Consider the following 26,881-nt stretch of genomic DNA (forward strand, 5'->3'; position numbering starts at 1 on the left):
CCCTATTAATGTAAATCCATTTAATAAAGTCAAATACAAATACGGCAACAAGAGAAGTATGCCACACTTCTCTTCTGTAAAATAAATATGTACAGCAAATATGGGCATCTACATCAACAATATGATTTGCCTGAGTAGCTGGACAGGACAAAAAAAAGAAAATAAATATCCATTTGTTTATTTTCAACCTTAATGAGAGAATATATTGTAAACATGTTAAAGTCTGACATGAGATTCCAATCATAAACATATTTTCTTTTCAACTTGTGATTTTTCATGTTAATTAAGTTATTAGTTAGTCAATACGCAATACTTATTTCACCCAATCAAACATAAATCAATAATTTAGTAACCATGTTGATATTCTGTTTATCTCTGTGTTAAAATAAATTCAGCATAAAAATATGATGAACCGTTCATATATTTGTAAAAGGGATCAAACACTTCTCATCAACATGGACAACAGACAGCGTTTGTAAACACACAGATGATATTTATTCTGTCGTGATTTTTACATTCAGTTGAACATTTCCTTTTTTGTTGTCGTTGTTGTAAATCCTATTGTACTTTTTTTTTTACTTAACACACACTTTACTGATGTTCAGGTTTGGTTCTGTCCACAATAGAAGTTGCAGTATCACTGTCATTATTCAACAAATAACTGATGCTTTGAGGCTTTCAGGTGCCTCGGATAAGGTTGGAAAATGCGTTTTTGATCATTTCCAGGGATACGCTCTCATACCTGTGTGCTTTTGAACGGATATGTAGTTTGCAGTTTTGTAAACATAAACATTTCGGCTACACTGATGCTTTAATCAAACCTTTACTTTCAGTGTTGTGCTTTTATTTTTTAAATGCTATCCTCACACCTTTCGTCCTTTTCATGTGTTTTTCCTGTTCAGTGCTGAATGTGTGCTTGCATTTTTCCCTTTGTCAAATTTAAGCAGCACAGCCCTTGATGTCTAGTCGTGTTTAAGTCATTTCATGCTTAATTTCCTCAGGAACAAACGCAAAGGAACATTGCACAGAGCCTGAATGAATGTACAAAAAAAATCCTCAAAAACCGCATTCCATCTTGCAGACATTAACCAAATTCGCCTATTTTGTGGTTTCTAAGAACCGAGTGTTGCAGAGGAACCCGTTTAAGTTGACAGACTTATGTTGTCTTAAGACATGACCACAAATTGGTGGTTGCAAAAGAAGAAAGTACCTTTAGTCCTATGCTTGCTTTATTGATTTTGACTATAGCTGTCAAAGTTACACACATTCATTAAAAAAACACTGATTAATCACAATTTATATTAAGCGCACGCTCCTTTACATTAACCGCAGATGGTTGCCTTAAAGTGACGCAGGTCGCTTTATGGTCAAAGATCAGGTCAATGCATGCGTCAGTGCAAAGATGAGTGAGGAGACTCCGACATGTGTCCTCACTGGCAAATTTTGCTTTAAAATACAGTTGTCCCTCATTTATCGCTGTTAATTGGTTCTGGACATTACGATGAATGAATTTCTGCAAAGTAAAAGTTATTAATTATACATCATTATTTACATAGCTGGAGCCAAGAGCATAAAACATTTTTTTATATGTTTTTTTAACATTATGAGAACCCACTAGACATTATGAGTGCAGAAAAAAATCGATTCACATCCGAATCGCGATTCTTACTACTCCCGATTGTAAGTCGATTCAAAATTTTCAAAAGCTGATTTGAAAAAAAAAAAATACAGAGATTTAAAAAAAACGAAAAAAATTTTATTATCAGAAACATTTTTAAAAATACGTTTATAGGCCATCTCCATGCAACCAATATGAGCTTTTTGAGCCTGTAACCTAAATAATATATTGCGAGAATTGGTTTGAATCTAGAATTGTGTAAAATCGAGAATCGATTCTTAATCGAATCGTCACCACAGGAATCAGAATTGGATCAAATCATTAGATGCACAAAGCTTCAAACCCCTAATTCCCTTAGTAATGTTTACACTCTTTTTATACAACATACTAATGCTGTGCTTAAGGCTGGGCCAATCAGTGGCTACGATACTGAACAGTTCGCTCTGATTGGTTTGGTCTCATCTAGTGGCCAATACTAATGTAGTGTTAATATTCATATTTTATTTAGTATTTTTTTTATAATCTAAAATTCTTAAGTTAGGATAAAAAAATGGTAAAATATGATTTAATTTTTTTTTTAAAGTATCCCAAAAAATCTAAATAATATTGTTCCCAAGTTTTGAGGGACAAAATGACGCACATTCGAGTACTGTAAAACTTTAAAAGAATGTTTGCGTATGAAAATCTTATAAAAAAAAATGCATTGCATTTGTGTATAATATTGTTGTTTTTTTATTTAATAAAAAAAAGTTATTTACTGTGATTGATCATGATTAATCAAAATGAAATGTGTGATAAGACAAATTTAAAAAATTGACAGCACTAATTTTGAAACTACTACAAACCTGATGCGAACAACACATTTCGACATAGACAGATTGGCAATCCACATTGATTTAGCAGGCACTTTTTATTAACTGGAAGTGGACACCATGGACCAAGTCTTGATGAGTTGGTCGAGACAGATGGGTCGTCGATATAAACAGGATCTATTTAAAGGGGTTCCTTGTACTGACGCCAGGGAAACGCTTGTCCATGAATGTGATACTGAAGGGGTCCCTAAACAAATTAGATAAATAATTGATCTAATAAATTATTTTAATGATAACTGTATAAGTTACTAATTTACTAATATATTCTAATTATTTTATATATCATTAAAAATGTTCATTTATCTCAATTTGTTTAGGGTCTCATTCATTTTTTAATGTAACTATAGACCTATTTTAATGTTTTTTACTAATAATAATAATTTTTTTTTTTTGTATACATTAAATGCAATTGTATTCTAAATGTTGTACCAACATAAATAAGTCCTTCAAAATCCAATAGAAATACAAATATTTTTTTTCCCCATAAAGCAGAAAACTGGTATCCTTAAGATCTTGTTTATTAGCTGTTAGCTAACCTCAAGTACTGGTAAATTCAGTTCCTGGAGTTAACAAGGTTCCTCTGAGCCATTATGTTTGAGATACATAAAAAAGTAGGCGTGACCTGATGCAACTTTCTCACTTCCGATATGATACCGAAATTAGGGCCTTGAGTTTTGGCCGATACCATTATTAATACGATACCAGCACAAATCATAGTACAAACTATTATTTTATAGTATGGAATGTTAGAAAAGGCTTGCTCAAGTGAAATTACTCAGAGAAAAATGGTACCAATAAAAAATAACCTTACGACAACCTTATGGAGAGCAATGTTTTAAGTTGAATGATGCGGACACGTTTGTTACTGTATACTTTCTAATGCGCTTCTGCCTTGGGGAATTTGTATCAGTAATTGATACACTACTATAATTATGTGATACTTGTTTATATTGACAAATGGCAATATTGTCAATGAATGACATTCATTACAAATGTCTAGCTTGTATGCTATTGTGTGCTTAGCTGTTGTGTAGCTGTTAGCTCCCAGTGGTCTATAGCCTACCTTGTTTACTTTTGGCTAATGACTTCAGTAAAATAGAAGAAAAGACCAAGATTGTGTGCTTCCCGGAGGACATTAGATATGAACTGGCAGTCCATTTTTGCACAAGTAAACACACTGCAGGATTGCTTGTATCGGAGCTGTTAGATGCAAGACGATATCATCCGATTTTTGTTTTTTGTTGTTGCTGATATTAGATTGGGACACCCCTATTTAAAAGGCGCCCAGTTTCAGGTTCTGGGGTAAAGTTCCTGCGGTGAAAAATATGTTTAAGATTAGGGATGTCCGATAATGGCTTTTTTGCCAATATCCGATATTCCGATATTGTCCAAATCTTAATTACTGATACCGATATATACAGTCGTGGCATTAACACATTATTATGCACAATTTGGACAACCAAGTATGGTGAAGGTAAGGTCCTTTTTAAGAAAATGTATAAAATAAAATGAGATAAATAAATTGAAAACATTTTCTTGAATAAAAAAGAAAGTAAAAGAAAATAAAAACAGTTACATAGAAACTAGTAATTAATGAAAATGAGTAAAATTAACTGTTAAAGATTAGTACTATTAGTGGACCAGCAGCACGCACAATCATGTGTGCTTACGGACTGTATCCCTTGCAGACTGTATTGATCTATATTGATATATAATGTAGGAACCAAAATATTAATAACAGAAAGAAACAACCCTTTTGTGTGAATGAGTGTAAATGGGGGAGGGAGTTTTTTTGGGCTAGTGCACTAATTGTAAGTGTGTCTTGTGTTTTTTATGTTGATTTAATAAAAATAAAAAATAATAAAAAATAAATAAAAACGATACCGATAATAAAAAAAATGATACCGATAATTTCCGATATTACATTTAAAGCATTTATCGGCAGGCCGATATTATCGGACATCTCTATTTAAGATGATAAACGTTTCTTTTTCCTGTTCTTGTAAATGCATTACATCATGTCAAATACTTTAAATGAGTGGATACATTTCGCCCCTTTCATTCAAAAATATATTTTTGTTGATGGCAGCCTTGTTTTTAACGTTTAATGTTGCTTCTTTTTTTTCTTTTTTTTTTACCAACCAAGCATTTCTAAGTCCCCTTATCTTTGGGGGGGTCAAACTAATAATAATCGCAAAGGAAACACAGTAGAGGTGCCTGTTTTGATAAAAAAAAAATTGTGGTTCAGGAGAAGAAGTGTTGACTAAGTGATGAGCGAAAAATGAAGTGCCTTCATTTAGACATCTTGTGCTTTGATACTAAACTATTTCCTTTCCGTTCTAGTGAAAACAAAAGTATTATTATCTAAACCCATTCTTCCACTGAAAGCTGAATTACTTAACATTTTAGTGGCCGGGTGACTCATTTGCATTAAACAGGATACTGCATCTCTCCATTATCAAATCTTCCCACACCCAAAATGTTGGGCTCTTTTTATATTTTTTCTCTCCAGAATAAACCCTTGCATCACACACAAACACACTTCATACGTACATTTACAGCTAGGACTAGAATGGGAAAACTTGCTCTAACAATGTCAATGGCTTCATTATAAAGGAAGTTGATTTGATTTAAAAAAAATGGGATCGAATGCACCTAAAAGAGGCTGAGATGACACTTCCTAGTGTTCTCCGGAATATTCTGTACAGTATAGTACAACAACTTAGGTCCAAGATATCCTTCTGGTCTACTCGTCCCAAAGTTAGGAAGGGCTTCAGAAGTCAGGTCCATTCCTAATTGAAGAAATATCCAAAGGAACTTCCATCCTCCTTTTAGAGTTCTGCACTCCATAGTTTATAGTCACATGAGAGCAGTTCAGAGACCGACTTCCCGGTCCATTGTCCATCTTTACGGTTTCGTTTCAAGCTCAGATGTCCTTTCCTTTCCAGGCTGTAGCAACTCCACAACAATAAAAACAAGCACAACTTGCTATTTTTCTGATTATATTTCCGTAGTTTGCCAGTTTTTCTCATATTTTTTTTCAATACAGCAGATTTTCAAACACCCAAAACACAGAAATAAAAAAGAAAACATCTGGGGGGATTGGCGATAAATTGATGGATGGACAAATGGAACAGTCATTTTTCCTCTTTTTGTTGCCGGTCTGTCGGTATTTAGCACACGGTGCCGTTCTCCTGTCGGGACTTGGGGCAGGTGGAGCGCGGTATAGGCTGCACGGAGGGCGCCAGAGTGCAGAAGAAGCCGGCGATGAGGGTGAGGCCCAGTCCTCCCCAGGCGCAGAACATGGACCAGCCGTAGCCGTGGCCGATGTCGTCTGGCAGACCGTACAGATAGCGAGGGTAGCGTGAGAGTTCGAAGTTGATGCCGGCGACACAGGTGCAAAGGGAGATGATGCAGAAGGTGCCTGCAGTAACAGATCACACGCGACCATGAGAGACAAGCCAGCTAGCGGTAACTCTAACACGGTCATTTGGTGGCAAAACCTGCAGCGTCTGATCTAACACCTGAGGAAGGAGACAAGCTTTTATTTGTTTTCCTATATATACACAGGATTAATACAAAATTATAATAATTATTATAATTTATCAATTTTATATAGCAATTTTCATCAAAACTCAGATGCTTTACACACACAGGCGCACCCTCCCCCCCCAAAAAAATCAATCCACTAATACCTATTTACTTATAGATTACCTACTAATACACTAATTTGCTAATTATGATATGAATGATATTAGTTTTTAGCACAACTGCAGCATTCTTTGAGCAGCAGTTCAGGACTGATAATTGATAATAAATAAACAAATAACATTTTTTTTATTTTAAGAGTGATTCAAAAGAAAACATTTTAAACTACTATGTGTGATGATATAATAATAAAGACATTACAATTAATGAAATGAATACAATAAAAGAACATAGTATATATATATATATATATAACATATATTCCATACATTCTTAAAATGAACATATCAGATAACATGATTTTTATTTCTTATAAAATACAGAAAATAAAAGTATTAAAAAAAAATATTATGGAGAAATAATTAAAATGTTATAATTACATTTTTTTAAAATTTAATTACATAAATTAGGACATTAGCACAGCGTCAGTCAAACTAATTATGTATATTAGAGATGCGCGGATAGGCAATTATTTCATCCGCAACCGCATCACAAAAGTCGTCATCCACCCGCCATCCACCCGAACTAACATTTTATCAAAACCACAAACGCCCGCCACCCGCCACCCACCCGTTGTTATATATCTAATATAGACGATGCAAGGCATTCCTGTTAAAGAAAGGAGACTGATCCAATGCAGCAGAGACATTCAATGCGTGATAATATTATTTATCATTATTATAATATTATTGTCATTTCCATTAAGAAAGTGTTGACTATTATTGTTATTTTTTTCCCCTGGTCTTTAGTATTCCTTTTTTTAGTTTGTCGCGTACCACGTTTGCAGCCGGCGTTGCCATCTTTTAATTTTTTTCTTCTTCTTCTGTTGTGTTGTGGTGTGCTGTGTCACGCCAAATGTCTTCCCCCTACAAACTACAAACCCTTCTCCCCCCCCCCATTTACTTCCGTGGTCATGTTTCCTCTTACGTCAGTGACAGCGATCGACAGCACTTCGGCTTTGACTGCCCGTCGCTGGAAGGATACTTCGTCTTTGACAGCTGCTGGAATCTGAAGAAATCGATTATTGTTTTTTTTTGTAAAGGCGCGAAACAGGACAGTCGCGTGCGGGTTAAGGACCCCCGGCAACTTTGTGACTTTATTGGACGCAGCCTCGGAAGTAAATGGGGGTGGGGGGAGGCTTTTGTAGGGGGGAAGACATTTGGCGTGACAGCTGCAGCAGTGCCTGATGAATAATTGCCTGTTTCAAAGAGTGCTGCTCTTTTTTCGTATGTGGATAACAACATTTAACTATGTATATATATTTCCGAATTGGTTCAACCGCCATCCGCCCGAATCTATTTAAAATCTATTTTTTTCGTCATTCATCCGCCCGACCCGCGGATTATCCGCGGACTCCGCGGCTGTGTCCGCAAACCGTGCATCTCTAATGTATATTTTTAAAATTACCATCGTAAATTACAAAATAAATCCTCAAAAAAAAAAATATAAAATGCAATGTAATTTAAAACATGATTAAATAATGTAAAAATAATTTAAATCAAATCATTTAAAAACAATTAAAAAACAATACATTAATTAAATTATTAGAACATAATTACTTACATATATTATTTATATAATTTGTTATAGTATTATATAATGTACCATGTATGTATTTTATATTAGTTCATGTTACATTATTTATTTACATTATACATCCATCCATCCATTTTCTACCGCTTGTCCCTCTTGCAGTCAGTGGGGGTGCCGGAGCCTATCCCAGCTGCACTCGGGCGTAAGGCGGGGTACACCCTGGACAAGTCACACACTCACATTCACACACTAGGGCCAATTTAGTGTTGCCAATCAACCTATCCCCAGGTGCATGTCTTTGGAGGTGGGAGGAAGCCGGAGTACCCAAAGAGAACCCACGGGGGGAACATGCAAACTCCACACAGAAAGACCCCGAGCTTGAGAATCAAACCCAGAACCTTTTCGCTGTGTGATGCACAAGCGCTAACCACTGCACCACTGTTCTGCCCTACATTATACAATACAGTAAAAAATATAGATATTTTTTCCAAATTTCCAATTGTATACTGTATTATTTTTTCCCCCTGTGTGTTTGCTGACTCACCTCCCATCAGGAAAAGCAGTCCGGCCACATACTGCATGAGTCCCCGGTCCCAGCAGCAGCCTAGCACGCCGATGACCCAACCGAACAAAATGATGGCCACGGCCATGCCCATGAACCCTGCCGTCATTCGCCGCAAATCTGCGGACACACAAGTACGCAGGACGTGTTAGGTGACTGAAACAGGTGAGAGCAAGGACAAGTTGCTTCAGAAGAACAGCAGTGTGAACACCATGGGGCTAATGACAGTGACAGTAGCATGACTTCAGCTACGAAGGAGACGATGAAGAAGCAAAAGCACTTGCGGCAAAAACCCTCCTTCCTCCCTTTCCTTCCCTAAGTAGATTAGAATGTCACGGGTGAGCAAGTCAGGAGGTGTAAGAGGGCGACTGTTGTTGTTAGAGGGTGACGGGCGGGCCAGGAAAAGGTCACAACATTTCCCCTGAGAGCATAAATTAAGAACACCAGAAGACGAACCTCCACTCATGTCACACATAATGTGCACACAAGTACAGGGGATTTGTATGTATTTATTTGCACGTGCACGCCAACACAAAACGCATTGAAGCTTAGTTAACATTCTACATAATAGATAAAAGTCACCACAGTGTCTTGTTGAATAAGTATGTATATCAGAAGAATATCATTCATTCAATCAATCAATGTTTATTTATATAGCCTTAATCACAAGTGTCTCAAAGGGCTGCACAAGCCACAATGACATCCTCGGTACAGAGCCCCAGGGCCGGCCGTGGCATAGGCCGTACAGGCAAATGCTAAGTGCGCCGTCCATCAGGGGGCGCCACGCCAGTGCCACAAATGTTGGAGGAAAAAAAAAATAAATAAATAAAAAGTTGGTACTATTATTTCTAAATACATAAAATAATCACACGTTAATTAAAATGCAAAGTAAAGCCTATTTAATAGAAATATTATTTGTTACAACATTACGATGCCCCTCCCCCGGCACGGTGCGCCCCCTCCCTTCCCGTATCATGACTCTTTTTGGACGTCACCACATAAAAAAATCAACACAAGATGTCAAAACGGCCAAAACTGTCAGGTGCCCAGGGGAGAAAAAAGAGAAAAGAGGAGGAGAAACGAGAAAAAGACAGAGGTAGCAGGTAGGTAACGTTAGCCTACATGAAATTATTTGTCTGTCACAGAATGTGATAGTAACCTGGCTTTAAGCTAATGTTACATGATTCGGCAATTGCTAATCAATAAATAGCTAGTTCTGTTTTAACGTCGGGTTAATATTGTGGAGGGGGCTAAATTGTTATGGAAAATAATAATGTAACGTTAGGTAATTACAGTACTCCCTGATGTACAGTAATTTGTAAGTCATTCTAGTTAAGGAGCGCCCTAAGTGGCTGATCCGTTGGCGGTCCCGTGGGATTGTGCCGAAAATGTAATTTCAGTTCTTATGTGTCTTGTACATGTTAAGAATGGACAAATAAAGCTACTCTGCTCTGCTCTCTGCTCTTAATGCAATATTAAAAAGCACAAATAGAGAACTCTGTAGGATCCCCTTTTTTTTGTAATATAGTTGTTAAAGTCATACTGGTTTGATATCTTGTTTTGTGCAGTGCCTTATTTATATTGTATTTTAAAAAAATTGTATGCAACTTGTTGACACGTTTTATTTTGTGTTTATGTATGTAAAAAATATTGTATTTCATATATTCATTTTTTATTTTTTGTATTCATTTATTTATCCATATTTTTTTTTATCTTGTTAACTATTCTGATTGTTAATTTGCTTTCTTTAAGTAAAAAAAAAGGTCAAAGACAAAGCTATTCGGTTTCTTGTGAGTATATACACTTCACTGCCGATGTGGGGGGGCGCCACCTAAAATCTTGCCTAGGGCGCCAGATTGGTTAGGGCCGGGCCTGCAGAGCCCACATACGGGCAAGGAAAAACTCAACCCAGTGGGACGTCGATGTGAATGACTATGAGAAACCTTGGAGAGGACCGCATATGTGGGTAACCCCCCCGTCTAGGGGAGACCGAAAGCAATGGATGTCGAGTGGGTCTGACATAATATTGTGAAAGTCCAGTCCACAGTGGATCCAATATGGAAAACTATTGTTAAGTCAGTAGATAAATGTGCATACCTATACATAAAAGTAAACATACAATGTATGTCTACATTACATACTGTCAAAATGTTGTCTTATAGAGTTATAGCAGTCAGTAGTAATAGACTCAAGTCCCAGCACCCCTACAATAAGGCAGCACAAGAGATGCTCAACTCCACCTCTGAGGACATCTCCAGAGGTGCATGCATGGTTGGCAGCAGCTTGGAAGCAGGAGTGGGAGTCGGCCGGGCCCTCCCGAGTCCACCGCTACATTTGGGACCCAGGAGATGGCACCATCGGAGGAGACGACCTACCACGCCGACAATGGACCACGCTGAACCCGTCTACGGACTGGGGTCGGTCGCTTTGGGTCATCAATGAAGATGCGGAGCTTGGCGGACAGTGCGGCATGCGAGTGAGGTGACCCTGAGCAGACCGCCGACCATATAATTAACATCTGTACATAAGTTTTTACTTCTTCTCACTCCTTTTCGGATATGTTTACATTAATTTTTATTTTCATTTCTTGTTTCTTTTTGCTTTTTATTATTACTATTATTATTATTATTATTATTATTATTATTAATTTTGTTATTCATTCTTGAATGGCTTTTTTGTTGTTTTTTGCAAAATTTGTTTGTTTTTGTTTTGTCTACATATTCGAAATAAACATGAAAGAAAAGAAAGAAACATGAAAGAAAGAAAAATCTGCCCCTTATATGGACCGCCCTCGGAAGCCAGCCTCTTCCACCTAGGACCAGAGATTCGGGTATGGCTACGCGACACCGAGTTGGACATCTGACGATACACGAAAGAAGAAGTAGTAATAGGTAAAATTCGGAAATGGGGGCTAGCAGGGTATCAACCAAATGGGCGTGGCCTAAATACCCTTTTAAGAAGAAGCGAAAGTTGAAAGCATGAGTCGGACTGGTGCGTGAGATAGTTAAGTGCTCGGTGAGTCACTTAAGCATTTATTGCGTTACAAGCAAAATAAATTGTGTAAGATCGTGATGACAATTCAAATTCACTCAGGAAGTACAGAAGGACCCGTTTATCCATTTATGTTTAAAACAACACCTTGAACAAAACTAAAAACACACTTTGATGAATTTGGATCACAAAAACAAAGGCGGATTCCCCCAAAAAACTACAAAACATAATGGCGGCTGGATATGGTTATACCTACTTCCAGCTGGAGGGGTCATGAATCATTATGACATCCAGATCACAGATTTCTAGATTTCTTAAAAAACTGCAAATCATAATGGAGGCCGGACATGACGTATAACTATGTATAAAATAACAAACTTTACTCAAAATACTCAATTTAATCACGTTGTTACAGACAAATTCAGTTTGTTGTTTCCGAGTTGTTTTGTTGTTTTTATTTTAAGCAAAAAGTCCTACACATTTTAATTCCATCAATGAATACTCTCTTATGTATTTTTTTTATCATAGCTTTTTTTTTTGTAAATCAAAGTTTTTTTTCATTATAAGTGACAATTTATAATTTCAAACCATTCAAAAATGTTACGCACTTCTTAATATGCTCTCGTCAAGCAATACAGATTAGAATGTGATATTAAAAGACAAGTATCATTTGTAAACATAAGAGGCACATTCTTATAACATTTTTTTAAATCATTGATAAAGATAAAACATGGAACCCTGAGGAACTCCAGAAACTAATTTAGATCTGTTAGAATTTTGATTATTAATAGCAACATATTGAGTAGTATATACATTCACCTGGTAAAGTTTTTTTAAAATTTTGATTTGATTAATTTAGTTGCCTTTAAAAAAAAAATAAAACACTTTGATTTTAACAACTACTTTGTAGGAACATAATAGTGTTTAACTTTATTCATTAAAAAAAGGGCAATTAAATAAATCACAAAATAATACAGTGTTTGTTTTCATCTAATTGTGATTGGTGCTCTTGTCAAGAGTTGATTAAACAACAATGCTCTCAAAAAAGAGGGGCTGAATCTGTTATAAAAACTATTGTAAATTATTATGACTTATTTCCGATTAAATGGATTGCAAAAATGGCAGATGTTTATAGGACTACAAAAATGGCGACTTGTTATTACATAGGTGGTCTTCCGGTGAGTTAGACTACACAAATAGCCGATGTCTGTGGGACTACAAAAATGCAGACCAAATATGACGTTAGCGAACTCCCGATAAAAATTACTACAAAATTGGCAGATGTGTGTAGGACTACAAAAATGGTGACCAGATAGGAAGGAATCGCATTTCCGGTAAAATAAAATAAAATAGGACTACAAATATGGCAGACGTCTGTAGGACTACGAAGATGGCGACTGAATATGATTTAAACGAGCTGCCTGTAAAAAGGACTACAAAAATGGTGGATGTCTGATGGACTATAAAAATGGCGATTTGCTTCCCAGGGGGCGACGTCTTCCCTCGCCATACTTGCCAACCCTCCCGGTTTTACCGGGAGACTCCCGGAATTCAGCGCTTCTCCTGATAACCTCCCGGAAGAAATTTTCTCCCGATAAACTCCCGGAATTCAGCCGGAGCTGGAGGCCATGCCCCCTCCAGCTCAATGCGGACCTGAGTGGGAACAGCGGCGACAATCTGTTTTCACGTCCGCTTTCCCACGATATAAACAGCGTGCCTGCCCAATCACGTTATAACTGTAGAATGATCGAGGGCGAGTTATTGGTTTATTATGTGGGTTTATTGTTAGGCAGTTTCATTAACGTCCTCCCAGCGCGGTAACAACACACAACAACAGCAGTCACGTTTTCGTCTACCGTAAAGCAGTTCGTCTGCCGTAAACAGCAATGTTGTGACACTCTTAAACAGGACAATACTGCCATCTACTGGATAGCCTCCGGGACACTGAAATTCAAGTATTTATTTTATTTATATGTATAATAAAATAAATATATATGTATATATATATATATATATATATATATATATATATATATATATATATATATATATATATATATATATATATATATATATATATATATATATATATATATATATATATATAGCTAGAATTCACTGAAAGTCAAGTATTTCATACATATATACATATATATAAGTATTTCATACATATATACATATATATTTATATAAGTATTTCATACATATATACATATATATATATATATATATATATATATATATATATATATATATATATATATATATATATATATGAAATATATATGAAATACTCGAGTTGGTGAATTCTAGCTGTAAATATACTCCTCCCCTCTTAACCACGCCCCCAACCACACCCCCGCCCCGCCCCGCCCCGCTCCACCCCCGACCACGCCCCACCCTACCACCCACCCCCCACCTCCCGGAATCGGAGGTCTCAAGGTTGGCAAGTATGTCCCTCGCAGCCCCCCTTTTTAGAATCTTAAAACTGACAGAAGTAAATGCTTTAAACAAATCTAAAAATATGCTCTGAGAGTATATTTCTTGTGTTGTAATTGATATGATTCTGTAAGGGTAGTGGTGTTGATGTTTGTTATTATTCTTATATTCATACATGGTTACATTGTTTCCCCTTCAGATATCTCTATTATCTATTTAAGTTACCCACAAAAATACTTTTTTTGTGTAATAAGTGAGCGAATGTCGAACGGCGAGTATATCCTAGAGCAGTGGTCCCCAACCTTTTTGTAACTGCGAACCGGTCAACACTTGAAAATTTGTCCCACGGACCGGGGGGAATTAAAAAAAATAAAATATATATATATATACAGTATATATATTTTTTGTTTGTTTTTTTTGTCATTAAAAAATACAATCATGCGTGCTTACGAACTGTATCCCTGCAGACTGTATTGATCTATATTGATATATAATGTATGAACCAGAAATATTAATAACAGAAAGAAACAACCCTTTTGTGCGAATGAGTGTGAATGAGTGTAAATGGGGGAGGGAGGTTTTTTGGGTTAGTGCACTAATTGTAAGTGTATCTTGTGTTTTTTATGTTGATTTATAAAAAAAAAAAATATATATATATATATTTTTATTATTTCTTGTGCGGCCCGGTACCAATCGATCCACGGACAGGTACCGGGCCGGGGCCCGGTGGTTGGGGACCACTGTCCTAGAGTATATAAGAAAGGGTTGGAGGTTGTAGTGTTCAAAGGAGGGCTGTCAGAATATTGCGGATAAAACGTTACTGTCAATACTTGAACAAGAAGTCTCTTGGGAACGTCTTGGAAAAGGAGCGTGATGTGTTAAATGATGACACCCTGCAGGTCGCATGAAAAGACGTAAGTCTGTCTTCCCACCAGCGACGGATTATAACAACGCGCCGCGTGAGACAGGCTGTACTTTGTCACGGTGCAGTGAAAAGCAGCAGCCATGAAAAAAGGAAAAAAAGGATCAATATTAAATACAACAATAACCGAGGAGTGCATGTTACGTTTACATGGTAAAAAGGAGTGCTCAAAAATGGATTAAAAATTGATCTAAATCACAATTATTATTTATTTTGATTCCAATTAATATTACTATTCTGATTCCGATTGATACCCTTATATTATTTATTCACAATTAAAAAAAACAATGTTTTTTTTTTTATTGATTGTATTTTTTTAGGAATCAATTTTAAAAAACTCACTTACTGTATTAGGCCATCACCACACTTACTTGATGCACACATCTGTCAGCAGCCTTTTGTAACCGGTTTTGAAAAGGGTTTTATTGTCATTTTTATACCAAATAATATATTGCGAGAATTGGTTCTGAATCGAGAATTGGTTCTGAATCGGAATCGAATGAAATCATGAGTTGTTGTAAAATCACCATCCCTAATAGTAAATGTATTTGTTATTTGTAAGCCCTTTTTGGCACTTACAGTAGTACCACAAATATACTGTGAATATAATCAAAGTTCTAGATCATTAAAACTGTACTTTATTGAGTGGCTTATGGGCATTTTTGCTACTAATAATGTGGTTTTCCTTTGCAATTTTAACACTAAAAGCCTGTTAGCAAGATTTTCCTACCTTTAATTTTTCAAGATATAGTCATTAAAGAAATAAAGTAAGGGCAGTTGAGTTGTAGTATTTGACAACCTATTAAAGCTTTGAAATTACTAAATTACTTAAAAAAGATATACATTTTTTTACCTGTCATTACCCCGAGTGAAGCTTTGGGTCTCAAAACTTCACAAACAACCAGAACTTCCCGAATGGTTTATTTTAAAACGTCGACAGAACTGCATAGCAGCTTGTTGAGGAATGCTGGCAAAAAAGGAATTTGTAAATGAAAACAATACATCATACTCAGCATTTTTGCTGACACCTACACGACGCAGCGAAAGCACATACTTCTATGAATATGTACTGTCATTCACAAATGTTCTATATAATTTTTTTTTTTTTAATGTATTTTTGGACTAAATTGTGCATGTGAAGTGTAAAATAAGTAATGTGCTGACAGGATGCTTGTCAGTCACATACTGTAACCACACCGACCTCTGACCCCTGCACCGTGGCATGAGGTTTAGTGCGATGGAGTCTGTCTGACAGCCTGCTGACAATGCATGTACTCACTTTTGGGTCTGATGTTCACTCATTGGCTGCTACATCGATTTGTAATAATAATCATGATGAAGTTGACAATACAGTGGAACCTCGATTGACGAACACCTCTTTTTGTGACCTTTTCGGTTTACGAATATGCCTCTATGTGCGGTCACAAACGTTTCATTCATTCATTTTGCATGTTGCTTGAAGCCATCGCCTTTTTGATGACATCACTTTCTGTAAATACACAGGCATGGTAATTTTGGAGAGGTGCTGGCCCCTATGTCACATCCTGTTTACATCCTGTACACGGCTATTTGGATGAGCTTTGACGGCGAGCGCCGCTTCCAACTTTTTTATTTCCACAATTGTCATACCTTTCGCCGGTCAGAACTGTGTCAGCCTGTCTTAGAGCTCACCTTGTATGATCAGACATGCTTTAAATGTGTCCAAACTGACAGTCTCGTTGTAGAGTTTCAGGTTGCGAGAGAACCGATTCAAGCTACCGCTTTAGCTAGTCAGCCTCCAGCTTGCGGCCCCTTCACTTCCAGGACTTTATCAGCAAAGGGAGTTTGGTACTGCAGCAATTTAATTGTGATGGGACTGAAAAAGATACCACAGCGGACCTTTATTACAGCGAAGGAGAAGGCACTACCTATCTCTTGCCTTAAGTTGTCTTCAGTGCTTTTGAAGTTCCTTTTTTGACTCAACAGGCACTGGCACATGCTCACTTTTACTGCACTTTTAAATGATTGTCTTGTCATGGTAATCTGAGAAATTCCTCCCCTGCTGATCATCGGAGTTTGGCGAAAGACGCCACTTCTCGTTTGCCGCCACAATGTGGATGACCAGATCCAATGTTTGGATCCCGCTGATGTGGATTTTTTTGACCCACGTCCACTCTCCGGTGACTGCTCGCCTCTCCTCCAATATTCTGCTGCCGACCTCCTGCGACTCCGTTCTGGGCTGTTTCGTCCCCAGCCAGTGACGCTTCACCCCCATCCGGACATAGCCTACCAGCCTAACCGAAGATACATCCACCGTGGGTCCCGCGGAAATCAACAGCTCAGTGACAACACGGCAATAAAATCAATTTGGTCCAAAACGCGTCGCCCGCCACGGAACATTGGCCGGGGAGTCGACCACAAAGTGTTAGCCGGCCTAGCTAGGTCGGCTAACCCAATACATCAAAATGACAGCGCTAATGCAAACTTCGGTCTTCTTAACATCCGCTCACTCACGAGCAAAGGACATCTCGTCCAGGATCTCCTGGCTGACCATAACTGGACTTCATCTGCCTAACAGAAACATGGCAACACCTCAGTGATTACGCGGACCTTAATGACGCGACTCCTCCCGGGTTTGTTTACACTTCCAAACCTCGCGCCACTGGTCGCGGAGGAGGTCTCGCGATGATCTATCGCGAGAAGTTGAAAATCTCACCGGTGTCTTGTACCGCCTTCTCCTCCTTTGAAAGCACAGTTTTGCAGCTATCTGGACCTACTCCCTCAATCGTTGCTGCTGTTTACCGACCACCAAAATACAACAAAGATTTTATTAGTGATTTTTCTGCTTTTATTGGTCATCTCTCTTCACTTTCCCCTAATATTGTACTGCTGGGGGATTTTAATTTTCACATGGACAGCACCAACAGTACAATCGCCAGTGACTTTTCATCCTGCCTTCAAAGCTTTGGTCTGCAACAGTACATCAACTTCCCTACCCACTGTAAAGGACACACACTTGATCTGGTTTGCTGTTCAGGCGTAAATGTTGTTAATGCCACTTCCAATTCACTACCCTACTCCGATCACCTGCTAGTATCTTTTACTGTCAAATTAAGTTTTTCAAGGACATCAACTCTGACACTCTTTCCACCGCCATTGACAACCTCCCCGACAGTGACTCTCTTTCCTCTCACGATGAACTGGTCACTTACTACAAGAATAATCTTCATCATCTACTGGACATGCTGGCTCCAGAAAAAATCAGAAGCGTCTCTTTCACCAACTCTGCACCCTGGTTTACTCCCACACGCCGCAAATTAAAAACAAAGAGACGCCAACTTGAACGTCTTTACAAAAAAACTGGTCTCACTGTACACAAGGACATGTACACCCAACACCTTCAACATTACAAAGACTGCCTAAACAACACCAAATCATCCTACTACACAACGTTAATCAGTTCTAATGAAGGCAACTCCAAGACACTTTTTTCTATTCTTGGCAAAATTTCAAACCCTCCGCACTCACTTCCCTCTCATATGGCCACAACTTCATTTTGTTGTTCCCTTATGCAATTTTTAAATTCCAAAATCACCCAGATTCACCAACAACTTCATTCTTCTTCTCCTCAACCCCAGTTCTCCCCCCTGCCTCCCTTATCCATCCATTTTCTAGTTTTTCACTGCCTTCTCAGTTGGACATCACTGCACTTATCCGTCGATCCAAGCCATCCACCTGTCTTTTAGATCCCCTCCCTACTGCTTTGGTGAAAGTCTGCCTCACCTCACTGATCCACCTCATCACCAATATCATCCATTCTTCTCTCTCTACTGGAATTGTTCCCTCTGCTTTCAAAACAGCAGCCATAACACCAATTTTGAAAAAAAAAACAGGCTCAAATCCAATTTCAAATCTGCCATTCATCTCTAAAATCCTTGAAAAAACTGTCTCCTCCCAACTTCCCTCCCACCTACAGTTAAATAACTTATATGAGCAATTCCAGTCTGGTTTCCGCCCCCTGCACAGCACTGAAACAGCACTAGTAAAAATCCCAAACGATCTCCTCCTGGCAGCTGATTCTGGTCTTTTCACTATCCTAATCCTCTTAGATCTCACTGCAGCCTTTGACACCATTTCACACACTGTCCTCCTCCATAGATTGCACAGTATTGGCATCACAAGCATACCCCTTCACTGGTTTAGATCATATCTCTCCGACCGCACTCAGTTTGTTCAACTCCGTTCATTCAAATCCCCTACGTCTCCTGTCTTCTCTGGTGTACCCCAGGGCTCTGTTCTTGGTCCCCTGCTTTTTATCATTTACATTTTTCCCCTTGGCAATATTTTCCGTAAATTTAAAATACATTTTCACTGTTATGCGGATGACACCCAGCTCTACATCTCCACCAAACCAACTGCCTCTCTTCCTCCTTCCTCCCTCACAGACTGCCTCAGTGAACTCAAGCAGTGGTTCTCATCCAATTTCCTTCAACTTAATAATAATAAAACCAAAATCTTACTTGTCGGCACAAAAACCATTCTCGCCAAAAGCAACAGCTTGTCTGTTACTCTCTGCAATTCCTCTGTCTCACCCTCCTCCCAAGTCAAGAGTCTGGGTGTCATCCTCAACAGCACACTCTCCTTTCAAGCCCACATAAACAGCATTACCCGGTCTGCTTACTTTCATCTACGAAACATTAATCGTCTTCGCCCATCCCTTACCCCACATACTGCTGCCATACTAGTCCATAGCCTGGTCACCTCTCGCCTGGACTACTGCAACTCTCTCCTGTTTGGTCTCCCTCACAAGTCACTTCACAAACTTCAGCTTCTCCACAACTCTGCAGCCTGAATAATCACCAGGACCCCTTCAATCCAGCACATCACCCCTGTTCTCCATCAAACATCGTATCCACTTTAAAATAATTCTCCTCACTTTCAAAGCCATCCATAACCTCTCTCCGTCATATCTGTCTGACCTGCTCCATGTCGCCACGCCCTCACGTTCCCTAAGATCTTTTCATCCATCCATCTCACTGTCCCCTTATTTAAACTGTCCACCATGGGTGCCCGAGCTTTCAGCCGCTCTGCCCCACATCTTTGGAACTCTTTACCACCAGACCTTTGTAACTTAGACTCAATATCCCTCTTCAAATCAAGACTCAAAACACACCTATTCTTGACTGCTTATTCATTGTAATCATCTTATCTTCTCTATCTTTGTTGTTGTTGTTGTTTTTATCCAATTTGATTTTATTGTTTTGATGAAGGATCGCCTCACACTGATAGTTTGTGCTAACGCAAGCGGTGATTACGTGTAGCCACAGTTCCTTTATCACTCCAAAACTCCCAGAGTGTTCAACAGTGCCACAAATATTTGTACACAGATGGTAAAATGTTATGTGGTTGTGCTGTTTGGATAAAAAATAGATTGTTGAGCTGTTACCCCTTTGTTATGTTGGTTTGAGATTATATATCAATCAATCAATCAATCAATCAATGTTTACTTATATAGCCCTAAATCACGACTGTCTCAAAGGGCTGCACAAGCCACAACGACATCCTCGGCTCAGACCCCACATCAGGGCAAGAAAAAACTGAACCCAATGGGATAACAATGAGAAACCTTGGAGGGGACCACAGATGTGGGGACCCCCCCAAACCCCCCGGGCGACTGGTGCAATGGACATCGAGTGGATCTAGCATAATATATACAGTATATACTACTATACACTAATTGTCAAAGGTGCTATTACCTGTTAAACTGAAATGAATGCCTTCCTTTTTAGATGAGCATGACAAGAGACAGTTTCTGACTGGCTCTGAGGTGGGTAGTACTAGCGTCATGTCACGTCTACCGTACCTCTCTCCTCACCGCGGCAGGGAAGAGAACACTCGGCCAGGAAAGACAAATGTCACCAAGCAGTGACGAAGTTTGTGGTCAAAACCTTGCAACAATTTGCCTGAGTAGATGCTCCTGATTTTCAGTAGGTGAATGCTCTAATTGTAGTCAGAGAAACGTTTTCCTCCAACCAGATCCTCACTCAGTCAATTCCCCTTTAAAACCTCACTGTTAGATTTGTAGGGTTATTTTACTTTTTGCTAATCCACCTGTTTGTTCTCTTATTTTTCCAATTAAGAATCTATAAGAGAACCGATAAAGAAACTAATCATTAAGCACAATCGAAAGCGGGATCGGAACCGGGAAAATCGTATCAATTCCCATCCCTACACAATGCACCAACTTGGTGTGCAGTGCGACCTCACATTACTTTTTGAGTATTAATACATAGACCAGAAACAACACACATTAATAACAGCACCTTCGGACCTTGCACAGCGTCTCCCATAATATGAGTTTTTTTTAAACATTGCTATCATAATGTTGGAGTATACTTGTCATCATAGCAATAGTCATGATACTACATAGTAGCTCTACTTTCAGTAATATTTCTGCCCTGAGAGTCCTATGTCAGGTCACATCAATCCTCAGCGTGCGGTCTGCAAGGCGCCCGATGCAGGAAGTCACTCTGTGAAGACCCTAATGCAGCACACATGTCCTACTAACTACACTAATGGCATGTGACGACAATGTATCACACCGCACATCCGGTCCTTTGTCATGCTGAATATGCCTATACACCACAAGCACTGCTCAAATCAAATGAGACTGTAAGGATTAATCGATTAGTAAAACTCTTTAATTTATATTATGTTCGATTAATCGTTTAATGAGTATAACTGATCACAATTAATTGAATCTGGACTGAATGGAGTGCCCGGTACTTTAAATACGCTGACATTAGTTTTCGAACATCGCTGATATGAGCTTTCTCAGGGCGTTCAATCAATTGCAACTGGACTGTTTAGTACGTCTTAGAAGACGTTTTGCCTCTCATCTAAGTAGCCTCATCAGTTCATGCTCATAAACTTAGATTGGTCGGATCGAGTCTAGCCACGTGAGTGCACATAAAAGCAGTGGTATGTTGGGGCTAAACATTTTTTTTATTATTACACACATTAAAAGCGCATTTTCATTGTTGATGATGTGCATTTTTAGGAAAAAAAGAATGAAAGTTATGGCTTGCAAAGCTTGTTTATTTTAAGTTTCTTTAAAGTATGCATTGAGGCTGTAAAGTGTGTTCAATCCGACTACTTGATTAATCGAACAAACTAATCGATTGATTACAAAAAAAATATCCACTGTCTTTGGAATGTGATGAATGAAAATGTTAAAAAAAATTTTGACCCAGGCTGACACAAAAATATCAACCTGATCCAACTGAAACATTTTTCTTGATATACAATATTTTACCAAAATGAGAACAACCCTCACATTTAAGCGACCATTGTTAATACTGTATATATAACTGATATTTGGATAAACATTAGAGTAGTCAGTGTACAGCTTGTATAACAGACTTATTATCCACTGAAAACAACTCAACCCAGAGGCTGCAACTATCGATTATTTCAGTAATCTAGTAATCTATTGATTAGATTGTGCCATTAATCGAGTAATCGGATTAAACACACTTTATAGCTGGGGTGGGCAATTAATTTTTACCGGGGGCCGCATGAGCAACCCGAGCACTGCTGGAGGGCCACATCGACAATATTTCAATTAAATTTTGCTCAATATTATTTTTGATATATACCGTAAGATACATACTAATAATAATAATACTAATAATAATAATAATAATAATAATAATAATAATAATAATAATAATTAATAATAACAATAATACTTTAATTTAACCTAACTTAACTTTATACCAAAAGCACTGCTTTGGAAATCATTTGTACCCCTTTCAGAGATCACATTTAGTTCCCCTTAAACATCCTCATGTTGCACAATGAAATGTAAGCATAGGATGAAGTGTACATTCCTGTAACTTTCTCTATTAACAGCATTCCATGATTAATATAAATAAATTAACATTAATATTAAATGACAGTAAAATAAGCACACGTATGACTGAGGAGTCATAGTATAACTTTGTGTGGTGTTTGAGTTGTCCGACTTTTTGTGTGGCCATAAACGCACCAGTGGTTTAGTAGTATGCGTGTTGGTGACAGATGACAAGTTGGTTTTGGCCTGGTTTGTACGGCAGAAAATGACTAGTTTTTCGAGATAGAAGTGTTTTACTCATGTTTTTGGTGTGGTTATGGCCGAATACAAACAGTTTTGCTCAATAAAGTGATCGATATAATTCCTGGCCTCGAAGCATCTCGATAGACGTTACAATAATTGAACGGTGTTCAATTGAACGGTGTTGACGAACACCGTTAGGGCCGCTTGTTGTCATTGTCACTCAGAGTTGCATTGCAAAATTACACAGAATAAATGTGTTTATTTTGTTTAGAATTCAGATGGGATTTGATTTGGTGCGCGGCATATATTTGCTGTGCGCAGAGGACGCTTGAGCAGTGCGCAATTGCAATTGCGCAGGCGCACACCTTAGAGGGAACGTTGCTTGGCAGTCCATGTCTTGTTGAAAACACGCCATTCGTCATCAACTTTTCTCTTTTTAGCGTCTCGGGAGTAACCGTGCATCACTTGTCGCTGTGCACCTTCACTCACAGGTTACACACGGACATACGCCCATAAATAACCCTTTTCAAAATAAAAGCAGCACAGTTGTATTGCGCGCACGACATATATGTTTTTTCAACTTTATTTTGTAATTTGTGATTGCAGCTGTTCACATTCACTCACAATCACGCACGAGTATACGTCCACACGGAAGTAATACAAATAACGCTTTTCAAAACAAAAGCAGCACCGTTGTATTGCACACTCGACATAGATACTTTTTAGAATTTATTTTGTAATTTATGATTGGCCTCACGCGGGCCGGACAGGGACGTACAAAGGGCCGGATGTGGCCCGCGGGCCGCAGAATGCCCAGGTCTGCTTTATAGCCTCAATGCGTATTTTAGGGAAAAAAACAAATTTTCAGCTTGCAATAAACTTACATTTTTTTCCCTAATAAACACATCATCAACATTGAAATTGGACTTTTAACATGTGTGCATTAATACAAAAATATAGCAATAAAAATATTTTCTGTTCGCCGCCAAACAGCGTTCTATTGCAACTGCAGTGCAGAAAATATTTGAAGTTCAATTTGTATTATGTACTCTCATTAAACGATAATCAATGCAACAGAATATAAAGCATTTTCTTTCTAGAATCAACTACATGGATTTAATCGATTAATCGTTGTGGCCCTACACAGCCAATATTTTCCAAACAGTTGGCAACACAAGTGAGTACAAAGATAATTATTTTGCCTACAGTCACGGTCTGGGTCCGCATGAATGCTGCAGGCACTGGGAAGCTGCGGTTCATGACTACAAACATATACTGTGACAATCTTCAAGGTGTCTAAGAAAAAAAAACATATTTATGCATGCAGGTTGTTTTTTAACCAGGACAGGAGAAGCTGGCAACATAACATAGTAATATTGGCTGCAGGTATAAACAGAGGTGATAAAATGCGAGGATTAAAAGTGATTCAAGTCTCGAGGCGCTGATATCAGCAATTCTGTGACACGCCGAGTTGCGGAATGCAATCAGGAAAAGGACAGAATGACAGGACCGCCGACTGAGCTGTCAGTCAGGAAACAAGCGAAGGAAATCCAGCAGTGGACGGAACGTGTGAGTAAACATGCTTAGTCCCAGCTTCCTTTTTGCTGCCACCAACACAACAGTCTGAGGAATATTAATATTAAGTCGCAGTTTGAAAACTGTATGTGCTTTAAACGAGAGGCTCATGTGGGATTGGTATGGTCTGAAAGTTGATGATTCAACAATATGTTTCTACATTTTACTGTGGTAGAACTGCACTTCATCACACTGACGGGCTTCTATTGGTTGGTTGTTTTGTCAGATTTAAACAGTTTTAGTGTTCAGATTTTACTGTTCTGATAATGTGATAAATGCCACAAAGAACTGAGGTGCCGAAGTGCCCTTAAATGGAATTCAACCTACTGATTCAAATAAACCACAGTCTGAAATTCAATGATTGGATCACAAATGGGGTAAAACCTTTTTACAAGGGTAAATGGTAAAGTTCCTGCGGTAGAAAAGGGCCTCAAGGGTACACAGAAATACTTCTCACTCTGCATTAGTTGATTGACACATAACTAATTCATTCCATTTTTCAAGTATTGCTGCAGCAATCAATTATTTTAGTAACCGATTAAGCTATCGATTAGTTTGTTCCAAAAATCGAGTAATTGTACAAAACACACTTTAATTTTATGGTATTTTAAGCAAATTATTAAATAAAGGATGTTTCTGCTTGCCATAGCCTTCATTCTTTTTGTCTAATAAATACAGAACACTAAAATTGCTCTTTTAAACATATATATATATATATATATATATATATATATATATATATATATATATATATACAGGTAAAAGCCAGTAAATTAGAATATTTTGAAAAACTTGATTTATTTCAGTAATTGCATTCAAAAGGTGTAACTTGTACATTATATTTATTCATTGCACACAGACTGATGCATTCAAATGTTTATTTCATTTAATTTTGATGATTTGAAGTGGCAACAAATGAAAATCCAAAATTCCGTGTGTCACAAAATTAGAATATTACTTAAGGCTAATACAAAAAAGGGATTTTTAGAAATGTTGGCCAACTGAAAAGTATGAAAATGAAAAATATGAGCATGTAAAATACTCAATACTTGGTTGGAGCTCCTTTTGCCTCAATTACTGCGTTAATGCGGCGTGGCATGGAGTCGATGAGTTTCTGGCACTGCTCAGGTGTTATGAGAGCCCAGGTTGCTCTGATAGTGGCCTTCAACTCTTCTGCGTTTTTGGGTCTGGCATTCTGCATCTTCCTTTTCACAATACCCCACAGATTTTCTATGGGGCTAAGGTCAGGGGAGTTGGCGGGCCAATTTAGAACAGAAATACCATGGTCTGTAAACCAGGCACGGGTAGATTTTGCGCTGTGTGCAGGCGCCAAGTCCTGTTGGAACTTGAAATCTCCATCTCCATAGAGCAGGTCAGCAGCAGGAAGCATGAAGTGCTCTAAAACTTGCTGGTAGACGGCTGCGTTGACCCTGGAAAAAAAGAGTTGGACTGCTGCTGAGTGGTCCAAAGTCATGTTTTCTGACGAAAGCAAATTTTGCATTTCCTTTGGAAATCGAGGTCCCAGAGTCTGGAGGAAGACAGGAGAGGCACAGGATCCACGTTGCCTGAAGTCTAGTGTAAAGTTTCCACCATCAGTGATGGTTTGGGGTGCCATGTCATCTGCTGGTGTCGGTCCACTCTGTTTCCTGAGATCCAGGGTCAACGCAGCCGTCTACCAGCAAGTTTTAGAGCACTTCATGCTTCCTGCTGCTGACCTGCTCTATGGAGATGGAGATTTCAAGTTCCAACAGGACTTGGCGCCTGCACACAGCGCAAAATCTACCCGTGCCTGGTTTACGGACCATGGTATTTCTGTTCTAAATTGGCCCGCCAACTCCCCTGACCTTAGCCCCATAGAAAATCTGTGGGGTATTGTGAAAAGGAAGATGCAGAATGCCAGACCCAAAAACACAGAAGAGTTGAAGGCCACTATCAGAGCAACCTGAGCTCTCATAACACCTGAGCAGTGCCAGAAACTCATCGACTCCATGCCACGCCGCATTAACGCAGTAATTGAGGCAAAAGGAGCTCCAACCAAGTATTGAGTATTGTACATGCTCATATTTTTCATTTTCATACTTTTCAGTTGGCCAACATTTCTAAAAATCCCTTTTTTGTATTAGCCTTAAGTAATATTCTAATTTTGTGACACACGGAATTTTGGATTTTCATTTGTTGCCACTTCAAATCATCAAAATTAAATGAAATAAACATTTGAATGCATCAGTCTGTGTGCAATGAATAAATATAATGTACAAGTTACACCTTTTGAATGCAATTACTGAAATAAATCAAGTTTTTCAAAATATTCTAATTTACTGGCTTTTACCTGTATATATATATATATATATATATATATATATATATATATATATATATATATATATATATATATATATATATATATATATATATATATATATATATATATACAGTATATCTATATACAGTATATATACCGTATTTTTCGGATTATAAGTCACAGTTTTTTTTCATAGTTTGGCCGGGGGTGCGACATATACTCCGGAGTTACTTATGTGTGAAATTATTAACACATTACCGTAAAATATCGAATAATAATATC

General features: G+C 38.1%; 1 protein-coding gene across 1 annotated transcript in view; it reads right to left on the reverse strand.

Annotated features, from left to right (window-relative positions):
* Positions 1-4,254: 4,254 nt before the first annotated feature.
* The window catches only part of tmem178bb (transmembrane protein 178Bb), a 224,403-nt gene continuing 201,776 nt past the window's right edge, over positions 4,255-26,881 (reverse strand). Inside the window, exons 4-5 of the mRNA XM_062065686.1 lie at positions 8,276-8,413; positions 4,255-5,914 (exon numbers count right to left, since the gene is read on the reverse strand). Of these exons, the coding sequence (XP_061921670.1) occupies positions 5,664-5,914; positions 8,276-8,413 (389 nt within the window). The 3' untranslated portion in view covers positions 4,255-5,663. The remainder of the gene's footprint in view (positions 5,915-8,275; positions 8,414-26,881) is intronic.

The sequence above is a fragment of the Entelurus aequoreus genome, linkage group LG12 (assembly GCF_033978785.1).
Source record: "Entelurus aequoreus isolate RoL-2023_Sb linkage group LG12, RoL_Eaeq_v1.1, whole genome shotgun sequence".
NCBI classification, from domain to species: Eukaryota; Metazoa; Chordata; class Actinopteri; order Syngnathiformes; family Syngnathidae; genus Entelurus; species Entelurus aequoreus.